Source organism: Juglans microcarpa x Juglans regia, chromosome 2S (assembly GCF_004785595.1).
Source record: "Juglans microcarpa x Juglans regia isolate MS1-56 chromosome 2S, Jm3101_v1.0, whole genome shotgun sequence".
NCBI lineage: Eukaryota > Viridiplantae > Streptophyta > Magnoliopsida > Fagales > Juglandaceae > Juglans > Juglans microcarpa x Juglans regia.
In genome coordinates, this window is record NC_054597.1 from 2,325,151 (window position 1) to 2,348,301 (window position 23,151).

The 23,151-nt window shown below is 34.3% G+C and overlaps 4 protein-coding genes across 8 annotated transcripts; 2 read left to right on the forward strand and 2 right to left on the reverse strand.

Moving 5' to 3' along the window:
* Positions 1–2,129: 2,129 nt before the first annotated feature.
* On the reverse strand, positions 2,130–6,340 carry LOC121252916 (proteasome subunit beta type-7-B). Its single transcript, XM_041152763.1, has 9 exons — positions 6,132–6,340; positions 5,327–5,489; positions 4,214–4,355; positions 3,973–4,069; positions 3,818–3,887; positions 3,595–3,699; positions 2,892–2,990; positions 2,711–2,798; positions 2,130–2,375 (listed from the first exon to the last, which is right to left on the reverse strand). Exons 2-9 carry the CDS (start codon positions 5,468–5,470, stop codon positions 2,299–2,301), a joined length of 822 nt encoding a protein of 273 aa, XP_041008697.1. The 5' UTR covers positions 5,471–5,489; positions 6,132–6,340; the 3' UTR covers positions 2,130–2,298.
* A 1,013-nt stretch (positions 6,341–7,353) lies between these two features.
* LOC121252917 lies at positions 7,354–9,386 on the forward strand. Its single transcript, XM_041152764.1, has 2 exons — positions 7,354–7,944; positions 8,855–9,386. Exons 1-2 carry the CDS (start codon positions 7,450–7,452, stop codon positions 9,173–9,175), a joined length of 816 nt encoding a protein of 271 aa, XP_041008698.1. The 5' UTR covers positions 7,354–7,449; the 3' UTR covers positions 9,176–9,386.
* A 592-nt stretch (positions 9,387–9,978) lies between these two features.
* LOC121252915 (28 kDa ribonucleoprotein, chloroplastic-like) lies at positions 9,979–12,630 on the forward strand. Its single transcript, XM_041152761.1, has 4 exons — positions 9,979–10,609; positions 10,713–10,814; positions 11,397–11,675; positions 12,342–12,630. The coding sequence occupies exons 1-4, from the start codon at positions 10,016–10,018 to the stop codon at positions 12,411–12,413; spliced, it is 1,047 nt and encodes a 348-aa protein (XP_041008695.1). The 5' UTR covers positions 9,979–10,015; the 3' UTR covers positions 12,414–12,630.
* A 1,614-nt stretch (positions 12,631–14,244) lies between these two features.
* Positions 14,245–19,775, reverse strand: LOC121253691. 5 transcript variants are annotated; one of them, XM_041153695.1, is made up of 10 exons: positions 19,618–19,775; positions 18,561–18,667; positions 18,079–18,410; positions 17,057–17,182; positions 16,288–16,332; positions 15,971–16,009; positions 15,699–15,788; positions 15,466–15,524; positions 14,912–15,062; positions 14,245–14,836 (listed from the first exon to the last, which is right to left on the reverse strand). In XM_041153695.1, the coding sequence occupies exons 3-10, from the start codon at positions 18,394–18,396 to the stop codon at positions 14,765–14,767; spliced, it is 900 nt and encodes a 299-aa protein (XP_041009629.1). In that variant the 5' UTR covers positions 18,397–18,410; positions 18,561–18,667; positions 19,618–19,775; the 3' UTR covers positions 14,245–14,764. The 5 variants fall into 5 exon arrangements, with proteins under 5 accessions (XP_041009629.1, XP_041009630.1, XP_041009631.1 ...); XM_041153696.1 differs by having other exon boundaries at positions 18,079–18,413; XM_041153697.1 differs by having other exon boundaries at positions 18,079–18,426.
* Positions 19,776–23,151: the final 3,376 nt, after the last annotated feature.

The window sequence follows — 23,151 nt, forward strand, 5'->3', positions numbered from 1 at the left end:
TGAGAGAAAGAACGAAAATAAAGATGAAATGGAGGGTTTTGGAGATGAAGACAGAGAAAAATCGAAGGAAAGAGTGAGCGGTAGGTAGAGAAATGATAAAATAACATTTTAGTCCGTGTACAGTATCTAAGATATATTGTAGCATAAATATCAAACTTAGAAAGTTTAGCTAGGCTAATGCAGCTTTTTTTTCTCACATTTGCTTTTAATTTGGATTTGTATTGGCAAATGGCTAGTATTTATTTTATATGTTGGGTCTTTCTTGGGCTTGGCTAGACTTGATACCTTATGTATGTGTGCATTTCATATGTTAGCTCTTTCTTGGGCTTGGATGGTATGGACCTGTGACCAGTGTTTTAAATTTCGTATCGTACTGGTCGGTACAGTCAAAATTTTTTGTACCGACCCTCCGGCCGATACAGGTACTATATCTGTTTCGTACCGGCCGATATTTCGGCCTGTGTTTTTTTTTTTTTTCAAGCTACAAACTTATTTTTTAACGCTCAATTCAGACTAGACTATTTATAATTTATATATATATATATGTATTTATATATAATTTATTTATATATAGACTATTATTTTGGATTATAATTTTTATATATATTTATATATATAATTTATTTATATATTGACTATGCTGAAATGTTATCTCGAAATACTATTCTGAAACGATACCAGTATCGAAATATTTCATTCCAGTGACTTGACCGGTACAGCATCCGATACGGTATTCAAAACATTGTGTGACACCTATTTGAGCACCTAAATTTAGCCCAACAACTCAAAACTCCCAAAGTTTCTTAGCATATAGATCCATAAAGGAAAAATATCCAAAAACGTAGTAAAAGGTATGTTGCTTACTTTTATCTGTTTTTGAATACCTTAATTATTTATGTATTATATATGTTTGGTCTTTCTTGGGCTTGGCTGGGCTGATACCTTGTACGTATGCATTTTATATGTTGGGTCTTTCTTGGGCTTGGATAGTCTGGGCCGGGCCTGTGACACCTCATTAATATTTGAGCACCTATACAGCCAATGCCATGGCCTATTTTTTACAGGATTGATACGAAATGGCATTAAGATTTTATTTATTGTACTGGTCATGTTCCGTAAAACACAGCCTGTACTTTTATCACTTTGCGTTAGTATTTTTGGCTGTCGTTTTTGTTTTATGTCCCAAGTTTTCGATCTAGAATAATAGAGGGATATATATATATATATATATATATATATATATTATACACAAAATAAACTCCACAGTATTTATTGATCAAATAAAGATTGTAAAACCTATTATGTTGATACATCTCTGGACTCTTCTACTATATGACTTAGAATTCAGGTAATAACTAATATCTTCATATTTTTGGGACTCTTGAGAAGTAGGCCTTCTTCCAAAAATTAATACATATCCAAGTGTTATAGGAATCAATTCTTCTATATACAATCGGTAGATACAATCGGCGTGCAGTCGTTCATACCACATCAGATTTAAAATTAATTCTTCATCTCTCATCAACTCGACCTCTCTCTCATAAATTCGGTCTCTCTCTCTCATTAGCTCGGTCTCTCTCTCTTCAGCTCTTCTCATCTCTCTCATCAAGTGTCTCCACGTCAGCCACATTTACACACCGTTTGTACCAGGCGCTTGCAACAAGAGTTTTTCTATAAGAATATAGGAATCACGTGTAGATCTATTTCTCTGACAGGCCAGGCATGGTTATCTTTGTTTTATCAGTAAAACCCTAACTGGTGAAATCATAAAATAAATTATGCTGCCGTCATGTCATTCTAATGTCATCAAAAACATCATCCAGCAGTAAACCTTCCATTTTTCAGAAATGCTTTGCTCCGAATTCGGGACCCAAATAGTATTCCGATGAGTTTTTTTTTTTACTTAATAATTAAGAAAATATTTTTTTAATGATGCTGTGATTTTTTTTAAATGCTTATGATGATTAAAAAAATATATGAAAAATAAAAAATTGAAATGGACCATTCGGGACACAATTTTGGTGACTGTAACACAGCTCTCCATTTTTTTCCCTTCCCAAGTAGAGGTTAAGAGTTGCTGTCAAGTTTGAAAAGAGGCATAACTTAAGTAAGCAAGATCCAACACCAAATTAAACGAACACTATTCTAGCCAGCCCCATGTGAGTTTCGAAACCAAATCCATGAGAAGTGAATGTCTGGACATTGAGATTTTGAATATCAGCATCCCACCTAATACAAAGTTTATAATGAAAGTTGCAAAAGCAACTCAACCCTGTCGTGCTGACCGTATGATGGTTTTCACTCTTCCATTGCATCTCCTCCTTCGATCACTTCCACCTTCTCCTTCAGTGGAGTGATCTTTGTTAAGAGAACTTCTGTAATCACAATAACACAGCATAGTCATACCAATCTATAACTGATTTCAAGAAGAGAAAAGCATCATATTTCTGAAACAGGCGCATATGTCCATTTCAATATTTAGTTCAACATAGGAATGGAAACAAAACAAAATAAATTTTGAAATAACGCTCCTAGCTAAGAGTTTAAGGTGAACATTCTCTAAAGGCATTACTCATATGCTATAAACAAGGTAATGCATGCTACTTAAACAGTACTATTTTTCAGCTTTCAAATCAAGCAAAAGAATTGTATGCTAGGGATGTTGTTATATCTGTGTATAATAAATAAAGTTTGGGAGTATGTCACTGACCAGTTTTCTTAGGAAAAGAAAAGCCTTTCGGATTGACAAAGGTACGCGGATTTGGCAACAGATGGTTTCTAAGGTACTCCTTGTGGCCCTGTACCAGAAGTTAAAGATGTGGAACTTTCATCAGAATTAGATTAAGAATTACCTTTTCCAGGAAAAAAAAACTTTCCAAGGAAAAACAAACCTTGGTTATCACACAAACATCAACATTGCTTCCACTGCCCAAATCGTTAAATATACCAGAGCATATAGCTTCAACAACAAGATTTACTCCTTCCTCCCTCTGTACCACATCAAGGATATAAAACGAATCAAGATAAAAGATAAGCATTTCAGATTCAGTCAAGAATGTTGAAGCAGATAGCAGGTCTTGATAAACCATCCATGTCTTCCACAAGTCACTACATAGAACCCCCACGAGTGCGGGGGCAAGGTTACTAATTGTAAGATATACTACATTAACCATCTTGACAGTTGTAACATATATACATATATTTTTGAGAAGTAATATGTAATTTTATTAAAGAAGAATGTATAGGTGAAGCCCATGTACACAGGAAGTATACAAAAGAAATCACCTAAATACATTCTAGAAAACTGAAAAAGACATCAGAAAGTCATGATCCGAAAGACCATTAGACCCTAAAACTAAAAACAAAGACAGAAAGGAAAATACAAAAAAAATTCCAGACAGTTCTAACATATATACAACCTTCAAAGTACATAAATCGAATTTGAAGATAGAAAGATAATCTAATCATCATAATAGATGACTATGGTGTGTAAAATGTATGAAAGTTGCATATATATTATTACCACTGAATCATAATGCTAGACTCCTAGTCAACTTATAAAAAAACTTTACAGCTATTAACATACTAACTTACAGTCAGGCCTTCTTTGTACTTGGACTCGAACATGGCCATAGCAGCAAGTGAACCAGATCCCATTGTTGCAAATGGCAGTGTGTCAGTTGATCCATGGGGATATATCTGCAAAAAGAAGTGGTTGTAACTGTAAGAAAGCAGCTAATTATGCAAGCCAGGAAAAAAAAAAAAAAAAAAAAAACAGAGAAGTTACATCCCAACTTAATTATTGAAACAAACTCACAGTATGCAGATGAGGTCCAGTAACATCAACTCCACCAAGAACTAAAGCAGCTGACACATGACCTTGGTAGCTGGAGAAGATATTTGAGTAGTTGGAATCATATGTTGATTATATAGAGATAAGTTGAAAAATGTTGGAAACAAATGAAACTTAACTTGAAAAGGTGTTTCTTCAGAAGGGTCAATGCTGTGACAACCCTTGATTCTCGACCAGTATGGTACCGGTGCAGTTGCAGCTGAGAGCTGACCATATCTAAAGAAAGTAAAAACCAAAGCAGTACATTAGCTGTGCTCCCACGAAGATGATAAAACAATTTTATATTAGCAGCTATAATGAAGTCATAAAGAATAGAAGTGCAACAACATCATCGCATTGAACTTAAGACCTAACAAATACCTGTCACTGCCTCTGTATCAGCAGCAGTTCCTGCTCCACAACAATATATGTTTGGTGCCATATAATGAATCTTTTCACAGTTCTTATCAGCAACAATGGGTCCTTCAGTGGCTCTTGTATCGGCTCCAAGAATGACACCATCCTGAATAAAATGTTAAACAGGAATACAATATGAGTATATGAATCCTGGAAGGAATCTGAATCAGTATGAACTAGATAAAACCAACAAGCAATGAACTATATAGCAGAGTTTGAATACATGAATATGGATGATTGGTGTCCGTTAATTCTGCTAAGCAGGTGCAGGTGGATGATGCACATCTTTAAAAGGTCTCTCAAATAAGTCACTTTGTTAGTTTTTATTTGGTTTACTGTAGTACTGGTTCCAACTAATTCTCAATGATTGAAAGAAAGAAACAAGTGCGGTGGCCATTCCCCTGGTTATGTGAAATGAATGTATTCCAGTGTATCAAACTTCTTATAGGCAATCTACACGCGATGTTAACACATTCTCTATAGCCTAAAAGTGGGTTTTCAATAGCCAGATCTTTCGACTTGTACCATTAGAACAGAGTTTTTGTAATTCAACATTTGCTCTGATGCTCATTTTGTTTTATAGGTCAAGATACCTTGTATATTATAAGTGCTAGGGCCACAACCCAAGTACACTGAGGGTATACAAAGGGGGACACTTATTTTAAGAAAAGCTTAGGGAAGCAAGAAGTAGTAAGAATTGAAAATTTGATACTGCAAATTGCCAATGGCAAAACTTGCAGTTTAAACTCTCGTGAGAGAGAGATTAATTCTAAATCACTGCAATAATATATATATTTTTTATAAAAAAAAATATACGTTAAACACTGATTCGGTTCATTGATCTACATGGCCAGAGTTGCCAACCAATTAATATCAATTTATAAACTTTCATTTTGAGAATCCAAATATGACAACCCATAAACCATTACCTACATTTTCCAGCATAATATTTAAAATTAAAAACAACATAATCGAGAAAAGAACAATTAAATAAGACAGTAGCTGATCTACCAATAATATATATTTCTGTTGATCGGATATCATCCCAACTTTCTATTGTACATCAAACAGTCCTACCTGAAAAATTAAACCAACAATTGTAGTTCCTGTTTTCAGAAAAGATGGTGGCTGAAGCCCCTTCTTAGCAAGCATATCATTTCTTCTGCAGAGATCAAAACTAAATCCACCCTTGGGAGGAACATCTACTGCCGACCTAGACATCTCAAAACTTCAACCTGACCTGCAGATCAGAAGCGGAAAATACTTATCACACCTTATACACCAAGGAAATTAATAACTAAAAAATACAAACGGAGAAAAAAGAGAGAAAGTTTTATATTTTTTTTTTCTATCTACTCAGTAACAAAAAAAAACTCACCCCAAACAAGCCAAATTAGTTGTATTGCGTTCAACTGAGTAGGTTTTTTTGTAGCATTTCACCCAAATAACGAAACCCTACAATCTACCCCCTAAATCTCCTAAGCAACCAAATGATTGAAATTAGATTCTAATTTTCAAAAAAACCCCGCGCTTTAACAAGTCAAAATCAAGGACTATCTATCAAAATCAAGCCCTCCAGCTTTCCAGATCAAAACCCAGTATTCATATTTTCTCCCAAATTAGCCATAAGTTCAAGTGCAAACTATGCAATCGGCATAAACTTTAAGTTAATCACCTGGAAGGATCGGTATCCCTACACCAAGTCTAATGGGAGTTATTTGCACATTTCTCTTTTAAGATTCATATGTATCTAGAAGGTTGACCTAATAGTAAATCATAAACTTTCGAGAGCAAACGGCACAGCAGAGACGAAAAGATCGAAATCTCGGAACTAGGGCTGAAGAAGAAGAAAAACGATGTGGAAGAAGAGAAATAAGATTACCTGGGGTGAGCTCACTGAGATTCGACGGAAATCCAATTGCGGAGCAAAAGCAACTCCACTGAATACAAACTGTATGTTATAAGGGAAAGGAAGACGAGTTTGAGCGTTTGGCTTTTACGGCGGGTTTTACCTCGTTGCTTTTTTGACGAAATTTTCAATCTAAATAAATAAACAGATAATTCAAATTCTTTTGCTTTTTGAGCAAGAAAACTAATAGCAAAGAAAATATTGACTTATTATTTTTTAGATTAGATGAGATAATCGAGATAAAAGTTGAAAGTTGAATAAAATATTATTATAATATTATTTTTTAATATTATTATTATTTTAAAATTTAAAAAAATTAATTAATTATTATATTTTATATAAAAATTTAAAAAAATTATAATAATAAAATAAGATAGAATGAAATATTTCTCGTATTCAAACCGGGCCTAAAGAAAAAGTTCTAACAAGTTGGTTGAATCCTATATTTTCTATAATTATAAAGAATTAAATTGAGTAATAGTTAAAACATTCTCACATAGTGGCAGGAAATAACATAATGTTTTTGATTCATGCAGGAAATAATATAATGTTTTTGATTCAAAAATTTAGAAATTAAAGAAGTTTATGAATAAGACAACGCCTCAAATTCCAAGTATAGCAAGCTAGACGTGTAGCTCGCGTATCTAAAGACAAGATGATATAATTGGTTGATGTAGGGAAAGCGAAACACAATATGTGGATTCTATTATTTAAATAAATTTCTCACAACATTAAATACAAAAATTCTGAAGTAACTTGATCAAGCATTTTTGACCCAATTGATGTTAAGAGAATAATGTTACGTGTAGTCATAAAGTATGCAAGTATCATATAATTATTTTAAAAAAAAGTAGAATCTATTATTAAAAAATTAATTTTTTTTCATATAGATCTTATATTTTTTTATTTTTTTAAAAATAATTATACGATATTTACACACTTACAAATTTACCACTACAACTATTATTTCTCTTTTCTATTTTTTCCCCTCAACATTGATGCACGTGTTTTCCGCTGTCACTGCAATTGCGGGAAGACAGAAACGTGGGCGTGTAGCTATATTGGATTAATCTCGAAAGGACAGTAGAATAGGGCCCATAAACTGAAAATCATGGGCTAATTGCTACAGAATATAACTAGGCCCAACTACGAACCCGACTACTATAACGATCCAAAAGAAACAACCACCATTAAAGGAGCCACAAATTCTCACAACCATTGACAAGTTATCTGCAAATACATAAGCTTTCACACAAACAGAACATTTTATTTGAAGACTTTCATATTACACATGCTCACCTTTCATCCAAACCCCCTCAAGCCATGGCAACCATCTGTTCCTGCCAAAATTGTGAACACTTTGAATGAGGGCAAGAACACCCAACAGTCCTCAGCAGGCAAAATCAAACGCCTGGTTCTCCCCCAGGAAGGTAGAACGAAGTTAAACGCCTACTCTGATCGAGAATTCTATGCTTATCCTCGCTTTGTGACCCATGTGGATGATGGCTTTATATCCACATTGACCAATCTCTATAGAGAGAGGTTGAGACCTGATTGGGAAATTCTTGACCTCATGAGCTCATGGGTTAGCCATCTTCCTGAGGAAGTGAAGTATAAAAGAGTGGTGGGACATGGACTAAATGCACAAGAGCTTGCGAAGAACCCTCGGCTGGACTATTTCTTTGTGAAGGACCTCAATCAGGAACAAGACCTTGAATTGGAGAGCTGCAGCTTTGATGCAGTTTTATGCACCGTGAGTGTACAGTATCTTCAACAGCCAGAGAAGGTTAGATACTTTTGTAGTGTTCTAGTTATGTATTCGGGTGTATGTGTGTGTATCTATATCCATACATTTAAGTGAAATATGGAAACTTGAGCAGTAAGTCCATTATCATCTCGGATTGTCTTCTCAGTCACATCTCAGTCAATCCAACATTTTAAAGATCTCAATTCTTAAATTGGAGAAAATCTTCGCGTCAGTATGTGTGATCAGACATCCATGGGAAAAAGACCCCTGAAGGCAACATGGTTGCAAGATCAGCATCTATAGTTTCATCCTTCTCTTGTTTTACTTTACACCATTATGGCGATTGGCGAGCACATAAACTTCAACAGCCCACAAATCAGTTAACTCATTTACTAAGAGAACATTCCTCAGGGTCCAAAGCTCAAGAATTTGGAACTTCTTTGTTATGTCTAGTTGCTAAGTCTACATCTTAAGCTACTACATCTTGTTCCTCGCCTGCTTAGCCCGCCCAATCCACCCTCCTTTCCCCCAACCCGATCCATCTTTGGAAGCATTGCCTTCATCATCTTTTTTCCCACTATTGCACCCCTTAAGGACTACAGTCTTCTTTCCTGTCCGTCCTCATCAATGTCTTTATCAACTGTATAGAGAGATGTATATGGATTCCAAATGCCAATGTCGAAAAGGGGCATAAAATCCGTTGGGTATGAGACTAACAACATTGGGAAGCAAGCAAACAATGCAACTTGCAGATGACACCTAGGGAAGATGGTCATGAATAGATTAAACTGGTGGAACAATACTGTTGAGAAGCAAGTGAAAATGCAACTTGCAGTTGAAATCAAAGGAATACATGGTCATGAATTGACTAAACCGGTGGAACAGTATTGTTCAGCAAATGCAGAACAGGAACTCAATGAAGAAAACTAATTGGCTAACATCATTGCAGGTATTTGCAGAGGTGTTTCGGGTGCTAAGGCCAGGAGGAGTTTTCATTGTGAGCTTTAGCAATCGATTGTTCTATGAGAAAGCCATAAGCGCATGGAGGGATGGGACTGGATATAGTAGGGTACAACTGGTAGTGCAGTACTTCCAATGTGTGGAAGGTTTCACGCAAGCAGATATTATTAAGAAGTTAGCAGCCCCTGCTGGTGCTGGAGAGGACAAATCACCATTCAGCTGGATCATGAGGCTGCTGGGATTGTTGTCTGGATCAGACCCTTTCTATGCAGTGATAGCTTACAAAAACTTCAAGCCTACATATGAATGATCAATATGACATTGGCTTTTCTGTATGGAAGAGCATGTACAAATGTCCACTGAACATAGGGTTATTATGGCGATAAGTCTACCATAGTTGAGTCGAAGAACAATTTTAAATTTGGGTCGATTTTTAATTTGTGAATTGGTATGATGCCTTTGAGCATTTTGAAATGCCCCAAGAAAAGTTGTTTTTTGAGTAATTCAATTGTAGACCTCTATTCCTCGGGTTGTTTCAGGAAAATAATAACTAAATTATCAAAAGTGAGATTTTTCTAGTCGTCAAAGTATAGACTAACAATAAATATCATAGAGAAGTGTTTGTAGTGTCGAGATATGGAGCTTTCAGGTCGAATGGAGTTGCCATAAGCCGGGTTTTGTGACGCGGACATGTAAAATAATTGGTGTCGCCTTAAGAAACTTCAAATATCCCTCAATCTATTATTAGTTCGTATATATCTATATGTATGTATTATAATATATATTACATTTCCAGGTAGATTCAGCAATAAAATCTAAAACACAGTAAAACATATTAAGATCCGAAATGTGAAAAATATCTCAAGGAAATAAAAAAGAAAGAGAAAAAATTTATGATCAACCCGTCTAAATTAATTATGGTAAGTAATAATAAAAGGAAAATAATCTTTTTTTTTATCTGTGAGTAATAATAAAGAAAAATTTTAAAAATAAGTCTCACACCATTACGTACCAATTAAAAATATATAATTTTATTCTTTCACCTTTATATTTCATATTTCTTATTTCGTATAATAAAAGGAAGATTATCTCAAGGAAGATTATCTGCATCTGCAAATCCCAGGCCAAATTTTGGACCATCCTGAACTTAATGCGACATTTACATTGTCACCATAACATCCTCCTTCCCTCTCCTTTTTCCCAAGCCCTTATCCCCTCTCTCTCTCCCTCTGTCCTGCAATCGCCTCTCTCTAGTAAGCTATTATCAATGGCCGAAAGTTGTTTAATTTCTACACCGACATTCTTCACCACCAAAAACAAATACCCCTTTCTCTCACTTCCCCCAAAACCCTTTAAGCTCTCACAGCTCTCATTCTTATCCTCGCCATCTTTCCATTCGTGGGTTTCCATCAAACACAAGTCTTCATCGTTCCATGTAGTCCCACTGGTGGCTCAGACCTCAGACTGGGCTCAACAAGGGGAAGAAGAGGAAGGAGAAGAGGGCTCGACTTGGAAGAGTGAAGGGTTGGAGGGGACAGTGGCCACTGCTGCTTCTGATGGTTGGGGAGGTTTGGTTGAGGGTGTAGAAGAGAATTCTGGAGAAGGGATTTTGGATGATAGTGGAGAATTTTATCCCGAGCCATCTGAAGAGGCGAAACTCTTTGTGGGTAATTTGCGTTATGACGTTGATAGTGAGAAACTAGCTGAGGTCTTTAATCAAGCTGGGATTGTTGAGGTTGCTGAGGTAATTTTGCATTTTTTATGGGTCTCTTTGTGTGTGTGAGAGCAAATTGGAAGATGGTAAATTTGTGACATGAAGTCATGTTATTTTGCTGATTTTGTTATAGGTAATTTACAATAGGGAAACAGATCGGAGTAGAGGGTTTGGGTTTGTTACGATGAGCACTGTGGAAGAAGCTGAGAAGGCTGTGGACCTGCTCAACCGTTATGTGAGTTGCTCTTCTCTTCATATTGAAGTTTAATCTATAGAATGAACTATGTTGTCTTTTAACATTTAATTGTGAACGAGAATACCGCAAATGCTTGTTGAAATCATTAGGTGATTATGCATCCTTGCTTGATTTGATGTCATCTATCTCATTTCCCTGGGTTTCTTTCTACTGTAATTTATCCCATTGTTTTGCTAATACTAGTCACCTCATGTACCCCACTCAACCCTCTGCATTTCACGGTCTCGATGGAAATCTCATCATGCAAATGTTGTAGAGGACACTGGGTTAATGAGTTTAGTATGTGAGAGCCACGTAATGGCTGCATGGGAAGCAATACGTGAGAGCAAATGTGTCAGGCCTTTGCAAAATTGGAAGCTTATATATTGCAAATAGTCGACTAATCACTGTTTATGAGTCGCCCTGTAGATCTAGAAAATGTTGCCTGTTGAATATATTCTGGTCAGTTTACTTTCCAAAAAAAAAAAAAATATCTTGGTTATAATCAAAATAGCCAAGTACCTGCATATTTAAACAAATTGTAATATCCAATTATCTGAGCTTCGTATGTGTTGTAAACAGGATTTAAATGGAAGGCTTTTAACAGTAAATAAGGCTGCTCCTAGAGGATCACGATCAGAACGACCCCGAGTGAATGAATCTTCTTTCAAAATCTATGTTGGCAACCTCTCATGGCAAGTGGACGATGCTCGTCTGGAGCAGGTTTTTAGTGAACATGGGAAGGTGGTTAATGCCAGGGTAGTTTGTGACCAGGAAACAGGCCGCTCACGAGGGTTTGGTTTTGTTACAATGTCTAGGGAGACAGAATTGAATGATGTTATTGCTGCTCTCGATGGACAGGTTACTTCTATAACTCATTTCATTTAGATGTTTGGATTATGCTTTCAAATTGCAGACCATGACAGAGAAAATGGAAGCCGTTTTAGATTTGAGGTCAATAGTTATATGCTTATTCCAGAATGTATGCGGATTATCTTAAAAGCAATCACTCTGGGGATGCATCAAACGTCGTGTTGTTTTCATTGTGTACACTATTTGAACATCTTTGAGTAGTCATGGATATGTGTAATTTTTTTTATATAGGTGTGGATATGTGTAATTAACCTGGGTATAATATTATTTGAGACATTAGCTTTTAGTAATTAAACAGTGTTGTGGACATGAATTCCATATACATTGGAGAAATTTTCTATAAATGGTTTTTTTTCTTTGGTAAGAGATGGATATTAATGTGCTTAAATTGAGGTGCATTCCAGATTGGTAGAATCATTAGTGCCAGTCAGTAGAAGTATGTTATGAAAACCGTCTTGTTATTAAAACTATATGCTCCCTCACACATTCTTTATTCTTCTTCTTCTTATTCTTCATGATCATCAGACTTGTGTTTATTGTTATTAAAAACTTTTCTAAACCATGCTTTTCTATGTCTCTGTTGCAAGATTTAGCCTTTTGCTACAGTTTCTTTTATTGACAAAAACATGGTTTTGTGTTTCATTGATGGTGCAGAATTTGGATGGGAGAGCGATGAGGGTAAATGTTGCTGAAGAACGAAGGAGGCGAAGATCATTTTCTTATTAAGAGGATTGTTACTCAAGACTTCACAATAGCTCTTCCAGTTTGGTATAATACTTTTGGAATATAGGATTCTGTCAGTCGTTTACCTTTTTTCCCCCTTTTGAGGATTGCGAGAGGAAAGTTCTGGATTATGAGTTGAAGTTTCTCTAGTTGAAGTTTAGCTTTGGCATGTTGGTGAATTGATATCCATATTCTATCGATGCTACATCTTATCGGTCAAGCATAGTTGTCACTATATCCTCATCTGGTTAATTTTTACCAAGAGAAAATCTTACCATGCGAGATTGCATGGGAACTATGACAATGCTGATCTGGGTGGGGTGTTTTGAAGCTGCGTGAAGAACAAAATAATTGCACCTTAATTTTTTTTTTCTTCTACAGAGAATTTTGTTCTTTCTCCTCATTGCTCTTGCAAGTTGAATTAGCTCTCTTGTTCTCAGGTGCTTTTAGATGCCATGGCCATTCATAGCATCAAGAATGAGCCATCCCCGCATCAATCCATTTTGATGGTTTTTTTGTCAATCCAATCTCTCTCTCTCTCTCTACCATGTGCCTTTCAATTGCTGTTCATTTGCCAATTCTGGATTGAATTTGAGAACAATGTGCTTTCCAAGATTTCAAAAGGCTTGAAGTCGACTGATAAACTGGTTTGCATTCAGAAACTTCTATATTTGGAGTACTTGGTTGTCCCTTGAATGGATGGCCAACTTGAAGACAACTTAGAAGTCGTGCATGCAAATCACAGGTCGTCTTTCCTACTAACCCAGTCTTTTCAAGTGTTTCATTTTTGGATATGTACATTTGAACAAATCCCACAAACTCCTTGTATGAATAGTTCAAGTTTCACAGCCCAGACCCTTGAGCAGAATCCCAATCGGACATTCCCAGATTGGATGAAGACAGACAGACATCTTTGACGTAATGAACAAGTACATTAGTCTGTTCAGGCGTATCGTTATCTAAGCTATTTGTTACTCAGAATCTGGGAATAATTGAGAAAATCTAGTTAGGAGAGGAGCTTGAATATCAATGGCAACAACAAAAAATTTCGAAAAATGCATGTTGCAAACGGCATGTAAATAGGGCTGATGTGAAGACATTTGATGAGAAAGAGAGAGCTGATGAGAGAGAGAGAGCTGATGGGAGAGAGAGAGGACCTAAGGAGCGAGAAATAGAGAGAGTTGATGAGAGAGAGAGAGAGAGAGAGAGAGAGAGAGCACTGATAAGAGAGTTGATGAGGGAGAACATGTGCGTTTAAAGAAAGAATAAACAATTCATTTTAAATCTAACGTGGCATGGATGACTGCACGCCGGTTGTATCTAATGACTGTATATAGAAGATCTTAAAAATTTTACTCTGTTGCATTTTGCTTGTCAACCAAGTTGGGTGCAATTAGGAGAAAAGTGGTATTCTTCCCATACTCCAAGTCCATGATTGAAAATTAATCATGCACTCTTTGATCTTGATGATTAAAATGTCACACTTTTTAAATGCAAAAAACTAAATTTTAATTAAAGACAAAAGTTCCGTTTGGATGTTGAGTTAGTTTGAGATAAATTAAATTCTTTATAAATAATAGTGAGTTGAGATGGTGAAATGAGTTTTATAGAATCCACTTAAGATGAGTTTAGATGTGTTTGGATGTTAAAATGAATTTAGATGTATTTATAAGAAGTTGAGAAAGGCTATAAGTCCCACATGTAAAGAGGTGTTGAGTTGAAAAATGTTGTAAGTCCCACGTGTAAAAAAATTTTGAGTTAAGATAAATTTAGTGATTTAAGAGTTGAGTGTTTAGATGTTAGACTCAACTTAAAATTAAACTGAACTGAATTCAACTTTCGAACGGGGCCCAAGTTTTACATATTGGAGACATGACAAAAGATGTACATAAAATTTGGATCTATATTGTGCTTTGCCCAAATACATCAAAATATCATCAGAAGTTCACTTATATTGGAGGATTATGGAAGAACTTCCAAAAGAATGTACTTTGCCACTCCTAGTGCACAAATTATGCAATTTTGTGTTGCATAAATTCTAGAGTCGGTGTAGACTTGATAGCAAACTTCAGAAAATCTCTCGAAATGATTCTGATGAGCCATTTGACTGATGACGCCTTTACAGCAGCTTCATGGCATGAAGAAAATCCGATCCTCTCTAGACAATGATTTAACAAAAAGATTGTGGCCTTGATTTGTATGCTTAGGTCCCTTACATAATTACATTCGATGAAGGTATTACACTGCTTCGACAACATTGAGCTACAATGTGTTTTTATGAATTTAAAAAAAACAAAAAAACAAAAATCACATGTCAGGCTTCAGAGATTATGAAACCAATTGAATAGATTGAGCTACAATGGGAGGGCTGTAGCTCTTTCAACTGATTTAACATAGGAGTACAGTCTCCAAAGCGTTTTATTATCCTGCAGAATAACACATTCAATCGACATTTAGAAATTCTTAATAAAATTTATAACATGTTCAGGTATTTTATTTACCTCTTTCTCGAGATCGACAAAAATTTCATCACATGATTGTGTTTTTGCCATCTTGCCATGTTGGACGATTTGCATTACCCATTCAAGATTTTTTGGTGGTAGCTTCTGGATCAGTTTACGAAGCTGTTGCTTCTCAATGAGAGTCATAGGCCTGTAAATTAAAGGCAGTTTGAGAAAATAGCTTTCTTGTTCATGCACAATCAACAGACAATAAAGAATAGGGAGAGTGAATTTCACTGAGTATTTATACAAGTGAGTAACTTGAAGGCCCATAGAGACCACCTCTAATCTATTGCTTATATTTCTTAGGGCAATTTCTTTTTAATAAGAGGCAAAATTATTGTCTTAAAATTACTTGACAGGAAAAAGGGAAGTGAACACATACTTACTACTAACACCAATGCGCACACAACCATCAAAAAATGATCTGAAATCAACCAGTGTCAAGATGCATAACCCAAAACAGTATATTGGTCTCTCTAGTAAGATTCTCAATTCTCAAAAACACATTATAACCCATGAGGCCAAGCCCTAAATGGATTGCACATACATACCTGTATGTGGACCTCACGGAGTCAAGAAGCTCCTCAAGCTGCTTCTCCATGTACCCTAACTAACAAAAAACATCAACCTTAACTCAGATATTAATTCTAAAACATGCACACTTTTTATATGAATTCAACACCATGCCCCCAAATAGAAGTGTCGGTGACAAAAGTCACAACCATAGATGATATTCAGGAATATGCCATGCTTTGTAGTCTAGAGAAGAATTTCAGAAACTTACCGTTGCAGATAGTTCATCAGAGTGTTTCTTCACCATTTCCTCAAACTCCAAGCTATCATTCTCTAGAAAGAACAGCACAGCATCATCCACCTGGATAAACGGGAAAAAACTAAGTGAAACCTAAAACTACTTAATCACTAAGTTGTGGATGACCAAGAATACAAGACTAATACATCCCCACCCCACCCTACACACCAGCAAAACAAAAGCATATGCGTGTGCAAGACAGACCCCTGAGAAGATACAATATTAAAAACAAAAATTAAAATCACCTTTGGCTCCTCCATTCTTTCCTTGGGAGTTTCTGCAGTCTGGAAAAGGAAAATGAGAAAAACAAGAATAAGCAATCAGTATAACTAATTTATAGTGGGAAATAGAAATTATTAGACCAGAGTAAAAAGAACAAGAAAAATCTTCCTAACATAAAAGACAGCAGAGGCAAAAAAAAAAAAAAAAAAAAAAAAAAACATGGGTAAGTTGGTCCATCCCTATCCCTACCCACCCCACCCACCAAGCAAAACGAAAGCATATGGGTGTGCAGGACTGACCCCTGAGAAGATATAATATTAAAAACAATAATTATATTCACCTTTGGCTCCTCCATAGAAGTTTGCTCCTTGGAGATTTCTGCAGTCTGGAAATGAGATAAACAAGAATAAGCAATCAATATAACTAGTTTATAGCGGGACATAGAAATTATTAGACCAGAGTAAAAAGTACAAGAAAGTCTTCCTGACATAAAAAACAGCAGAGGAAAAAAACATGGATAAATTGGTCATGAGGTACCATATCTCACATCAAAGTATTTTTTCATATTAACTAATTTGAGTATCCAGCCTCTTTGATACTTTTGAAATATAGTGAGATAATGGAACAATCGCCTTCAACAATGAATTTTGTAAAACACATTAATATCTTCAAGCCATATCCTTCTTCCTACTATGATAATTGATAACATAAACGAATGAAGCATTTAATTTCTATATGGAATCAGAAGGGAGCAGAAAGTTACAGGTATATACTACTGCATAAAATCACATCGCACCTCTATTAAATTATCTGCAGTCTCCACATTAAGAAGAAGAAGAAGAAGAAGAAGGTTAAACTTCATAACTGCCTTCTATTATAATTCTAACTTATAATTATTTAGGTTTGCATACTTACATCATCAAGGATGTCTCATTAACTAGTGTACATTTCAAGTATGCATAATTGTCTTCAATATGCATTTCAAACCAACAAGAAAAACACGAACTTCTAGACTGGAATATTAAAATAGATCACAAATTCAATTCTAGACCTGTCACGAGCAGGACTAGCATGCATGGGGCTGAGATCTAAGAGGAAGAAGATAAAACCTTGAGTTTCTTGTGCAGAACCTGCCCTGCATCACCACTGTATGCTGCATTTGTGGGACTAGATGGACGATTTCTCTTTCTTACTTGGGACTGTAACCGACTGAGAGCTAGAATAGGATCCAGCATCTGCATTTGCATTTAGTTATTGGAAATCTCTACAAAACGTCATAATTGACAGGACTTGGCGGTATCAAAGGTAGATTGATCCGGCTATAAAAACAAATGCAATCAAAGGCCTTTCACATTCCATGTATCACATGATTCACAGCTAAATAGAGCTCAAAATTTAATGAACACATTTATACATCTTAAGGTATGTGTCCTCGGGTTGCTATCACTCAATGAAAATCTGAATTTCAAATATACCTTGATCTCTCCACTAATTTTGTTGAAATGGATTATAGTAAAAGAAAATTAGGATAATAAAAAAGATTGATGGTATAAAGGTGAACATCTTCCAAACTCTTCTTGACCATGTGGAATACAATGATTTATATGTTCACTTTTATGGTGTCTTTGGAGGGAGCGGAACGAAAGAAGCTTTGATGGTCACGAGCGGTCAATGGACGAGCTTAGAACTTTTTTTTCTGCAACACCTTACTCCATCGGTCATTTATAATAGATTTTAATGGATTGAATATTCATGATTTCTTGTATCATTGGACACTCATGCTTAAGTGTTGCTTTTGTATATGTCCCGTGTACTTGAGCTATGCCTATCTATATCCTTAATAAAACTCTTTGTTTACTGATAATAAAAAATACTTATATATGCGAACAGGCCTGCATCTATAAGCTAATATTATTTTATATGTTATGAAGATCCAATGCCAAAATGCTATAATGAGTGAGGTCCAATACATTTTAATAAGGTGCCACCCATGAACTTAAGGACCCAAGCAATATATGATGTCATTAGTGATTATTCAAAGATCAGCATTGTACAATATCAAAATTTCTGAGAAGCTGGTCATTTTCCATCATCCATTTACAGGCAAAAAAGGAAGTAGAACCCAACATACCTCATCAAATTCAGGTGAAAGAACAATCGTGCCCTGCTGCAGCAATGCCTTCAATCTTTCTTTTTTGAAATCTGAAAGTCCAGCTCCGATGCTGTTGCTAAATAAAGAACCAGAAGTATTCTTCATAGGCTCAACTGATCCATTCCCTATGACCTCCTCACATTTTCTTCCAAAAGAGTTGGATGTTTGGGAAGCAGAAGGGAGAAAATCATCATCAGACGATAAAAGCTCCATTACTTGTTGTGCATAGAAACCAAAGTAATCAGGTCCTGCATGGTATTCAGCTCTAGCGACCATCCCCTTTGAAGCTTTTGACATAACAAGGAAAGCCACTGCTACAAATGACAACTGAAGTTTAATGAGAAACTAGATGATAATTTGTCAAGGAAGAGGCCCAATGGCACCCCCTTCCTCTTAAAAATGAAAAATAGTAGAAAATGCATGAATGTGAGAAATATTAAAGGGAAATTGCAACACCTTACAAATTACATCACAGTAACACTCCTACTTAGCAAATCATTTCCTCTGCCAGTAAAGAGTGCATGTGCATTCTTTTACACTGAAATTATGCTGGTCAGGCACCCAATATCTGCATAAAAAATTTACATCCAGAATTTAGTGTCCTACTTCTTAAGCAGACAATCGTGATCGTACACAAAAAGTAAAAGTTAACTAGAGATACATGAAGCAAGGACAAAACTTGCATTCAGCTTGTATGAATTATAGCTATGAAGCCACCAACATTTTCTTTTTTATCTTTATAAAAGAATATCGGGCTGAAGAAGAAAAAATATTATAATCATGAAGAAAACATGATTTTTGTTTCAAAACCAAAGTTTTCAATTAAGGGGAAGAAACAGATATAAGGAAATAGACATAAGGAAATCAAGAAATCAAGCCTATTGAAAGCAATAGCTTTAAGCCATAGGCATAACGGATTAAAAAAGAGTAATCTATTCTCCTCCAGTTCATACATTTCTTCTTTAAAGATAGCCAGTCCTCAAATAAGCAAATAAAAAAACCCAAAAATTGAGAGAAACGCATGACATTGATAAGTCTCATATATATAGAAAAAACATGTCGCGGTTAAAGCTCAAAATTAGATAGTTTCTAGGGTTTAATAACGGTTAAAAATTCAACTCGGATTTGGGTTTTCTTAACCGACATTGCAGAGCCGCTGAAACCAATCGAAAAGCTGGGTTTCAACGGCACAAATATGCCTTGTAATTTCCTCTCTTCATATCTGCATCTCATGCAAGTATATACATCAAAACCACAAACATGCAAACATGTTCAGAACCAGAGAAACCTAACGCTCCGATCGATTGCCAAGAAAGTATAGGAAAAAATATAGTTCAACAATATGTTCAACGCCAGAAAAAAAACTAAGAAGCAAAAAAAAAAAAAAAAGAACAACTCTTGTAAAATTTTTGTACTCTAAAGGCCATTACAAACCGTTTGGAGCTCTTAAGCGAAGAAAATTACGCCCCCATCCCAGCCAACACATTTGAGAGAGAGAGAGAGAGAGAGAGAGTTTACATGGTTGAAAACGTTGTCGGATGGTCGACCAACGAGGAAGCTATTTCGGAGAAGAAAATATGCGCATGGGAATTTTTAGGAGATGAGTATCTCGTTTCCGGAGGTGAAGAAGTTCTTAATATCCGGGAGGGACGAGGTCCGTGCCGGTGCCGTGCCTCCCTTTCATTTTTCAAAATAGGATTTCAAAGTATTTCCGCGAAGATTCAATTAGTTTTAATTAATACTTCAAAAAAAATTAGTTTTAATTAAACCATCCATCCAAGTTTTATTATTTTTAACATATAGTAACTGTTAGAATTTCAAGAAAATAGAGTATCTCTTATAATCTATGAATAATAGTAAAAATAATAATAAATAGTAATGATATAGTCTGAAAATATAGAAAATAGTTGTGATCTCAAACAAATTCAAACCTATTTGGCAATAGAATTGTTTTCAAATATTTTCAGATATTTCATTTCTAAATATTATTTAAATATAAAATATTTTTTAATATTTGTTTAAATTTTAAAATAAAAATAATATAAAAAAATAATATTTAACAATTTTTTAACTATATAATATTTTTATTTTTTTTCTCTCATTTTTTAAAAATTAATAAAATATTATAACTAAAACTATTTGATTAGAAAAATACTAAATATACTTTAGAAAAATTTACAAAAAATTTACTTCTTTACATGTCAATTATTGATATACCAAAAATCATGAAATTTAAAATTTAAGATTTAAATTTCAAAAGAAAACTAACAAAATGAGTCTTATAAATAAAAATATAAATAAAATTATAAGTACATATAACACTAGTCTTTCATTATTATTCACAAATATACTGAAAAAACTACTTTTACTGTAAAGCTACTTTTATAGTAAAATATATCTAATGTATTATATGAAATTATATCAATTTGTAAATTTATTTTTATAAAATATTTTTGTAACTATAATAATTCTCTAAATTAAAACAATAACATAATTATCCTACAAATTTTTCCGAGTTAAAATAATGAGGAAAAATAAATTTATTAGTACAAAAAGTTGTTGCGTAGGCCAAACAAGTTCATTCACGCCTTGTTTTTTCAATCTCAATTCTTCATTCTTTAATGGTCTATTTTTTTTTTTTTTTTTTAAGAGAGTTGAACTTTAGACCTTCATTTTAGAGACCGAAAGTTATATCAATTAGATTACAAGCCTTTGACTAATAGTCTCTCTTGTTTTATCAAAGAGTTATTTTTGTGAATAATGATACTTGTCCGACATTATCTTGATTTTTTTTTTTACTTAATGATTAAATTTTTTTTAAATAAAATTACATTTTAGTTCTCAAACTCTCACTCATCTTGCAATTGGATCCCCTTATAGCAGTCTTAGTGGGTTAGCCAAATGTCAAAAAAATATATGTTAAGAGCTATTGGGATAAAATTCAGCCCAAGCTACAATGGCTTTCAAAACTATTTCTAAACTTGAAAGTGATTGTAGATACATCAAATTTATATTTTATCATTTTTTTTTTCTTTCTTTCTTTCTCACAACTGCAACTTCCCTCTCAATAAACCAGAAAGTTCTTCTCCGATGTGGAGCTGCAACATTACTGTAGGTTTTACTAATATGATAAAATAAAATAAATTATTAATTAATAAAATATGACAAAATAAATAAATTAATAATTAAAAAAATTAAATTTTTTTTAATTATTAATTATTCATTACTATATAATGAATAAATAGATAATCCAATGTTAAGATTTGAAGTGAATAGTTAAAACCAAATTTATCTTATATTATTTTATTATTATATAATTAAAAAATAACTATTTCAATGTAGAAACTTATAAGAATGAAATAGTCAAAAATTAAATTCATCTTACATTCATCAAAAGTATCTTTTAGCTTTAGCTAATCCATTAAGAATGCTTCGAGAGAGTTTCATATTTGTCACTATTATTATATTAGTGAATAAACTGTTACTATTCTTTCTTAGCAATTTTTTGTTGATTGATAACTTCAACTTCATTCAACTGTGTAACGTTTGTCCAATCTTGAAACTGTTATTGGTTGTTATTCCCTGTAGATTTTTCATGCAGAAATGAAAGGTGAAGTTGGTTTCTCTGAAGTTGGTTTCAGGAAAATATAATGAGCAACAGCAACATGCATAGTCATCTAGCAACTAAATTGGATATGTGCCAGCAAGCAATAATTAGGGACCACCTTACACAGCTTCAAACCCCACATCACGGTAAACCGGCCGCCCTGTGCTTCGAGGTACTTCTGTCGGCCGGAGGATATGAGAAAGGCTGTTATGCTCCGAGTGTGGCCGCAGGAAGGAGAAGTTTATCATGTATCAGTGTTGCAACGAATGTGCAGGGACATACACTCTATACATACTACACATTTACATTTATACTAATCATGCTTATGCTGTACTTATTCCAGATCTGTTTGAAACAATTAGATTTAATGTGAGAACTGAGATCTATGAAAACATGTTCTCATTACTGTGAATTTCCTCTGTTCTCAAAGTTTGTGATTTGATCAAATGATGTCATGTGTAGATACTATAATAAGGACAGGGTGTTAAATATTTTAACATTAATATTAGTAATCGGATTTTTGATTTTCTATAATCCAAGATAATAAAATAATAACAGGTAGAAAACGTACCTTCCACCATTACAATGTAATAAAGAATCTAATCTGATTAGGAGAGAAGGATTATCCTAACAACTTTACTTCCAAGTGTTTCCAAACGACTAGAGGCACAATAATGTTGTAGGTAAGAATCCTTTAACTCCTAAACCCTATTTATAGATTTCTGACTATCAAGAAATCTAAGACTTTGTGTTTAATTATGATTAAAGATATAGATTTAATATTATCTTTTAAGAATTTTCTTATTCCATTATAACTTATTTATTAATTGATAAGTTTTGATCTATTCTAAACTCTACCAAGATGGGTGTATGAGATAAAGTTTAAATAAAACTCTTACACATGGATGCTTTATATAAGGAATACCATATAAGGAATACATGCATCAAATCAGCATGTATAAAGTCAGATTGCTAAATCACAGTACATATGTACATAGTCAGCTGTTAGTCCATTATAGGAAAGCCTAGATTCCTTATAGTTTCATAGTCGATGCTTATTTTAGTATGATATTAGAAGCAGAGATCTTCAAAACCTAAAGTTGCATCAGACAGAACAAGGAATGAGTGATATGTGGGACAAAGAAGGATATAGCATGCTTGGGCTATTACATTGGAGCTTTCTGGGATGGGTTATCTTGGTGTCTTTGCCTGTAAAATCTTTTTTAAAAATAAAATAAAATTAACCAATTCCTCAAAAGAAAAATCATATAGAACAATGAAATAAACGAGTTTTGAATTCAACAGATTTGGCAAATCGACTTCTCCTTCTGGTATATTAAAAAAAAAAAAAAAAAAAAATCTGTAGATGATATCTTGTTTCAAACTAATTACGGAGAATGAAGTACCTGCATTCATTGCAGAAGAGAGAAAAGCATGCATGCAAG

Bases quoted from the DNA above. Each gene is read 5' to 3' on its own strand.
- LOC121252916 (XM_041152763.1), bottom strand. From the start codon at position 5,470: ATGTCTAGGTCGGCAGTAGATGTTCCTCCCAAGGGTGGATTTAGTTTT. The intron at 4,070-4,213 runs GTATTTGTTAGG...TACTTTCTTTAG, and splicing joins TGATACAGAGGCAGTGACAG to ATATGGTCAGCTCTCAGCTG. The intron at 2,991-3,594 runs GTAAGTTAGTAT...GATGTGGTACAG, and splicing joins AGTACAAAGAAGGCCTGACT to AGGGAGGAAGGAGTAAATCT.
- LOC121252917 (XM_041152764.1), top strand. From the start codon at position 7,450: ATGCTCACCTTTCATCCAAACCCCCTCAAGCCATGGCAACCATCTGTT. The intron at 7,945-8,854 runs GTTAGATACTTT...ACATCATTGCAG, and splicing joins ATCTTCAACAGCCAGAGAAG to GTATTTGCAGAGGTGTTTCG.
- LOC121252915 (XM_041152761.1), top strand. From the start codon at position 10,016: ATGCGACATTTACATTGTCACCATAACATCCTCCTTCCCTCTCCTTTT. The intron at 10,610-10,712 runs GTAATTTTGCAT...ATTTTGTTATAG, and splicing joins GGATTGTTGAGGTTGCTGAG to GTAATTTACAATAGGGAAAC. The intron at 11,676-12,341 runs GTTACTTCTATA...TTGATGGTGCAG, and splicing joins TTGCTGCTCTCGATGGACAG to AATTTGGATGGGAGAGCGAT.
- LOC121253691 (XM_041153695.1), bottom strand. From the start codon at position 18,396: ATGTCAAAAGCTTCAAAGGGGATGGTCGCTAGAGCTGAATACCATGCA. The intron at 16,333-17,056 runs GTTTTATCTTCT...TCTCATTTCCAG, and splicing joins TTCTGCACAAGAAACTCAAG to ACTGCAGAAATCTCCAAGGA. The intron at 15,789-15,970 runs GTGATTTTAATT...CCGTTTATCCAG, and splicing joins AAAGAATGGAGGAGCCAAAG to GTGGATGATGCTGTGCTGTT.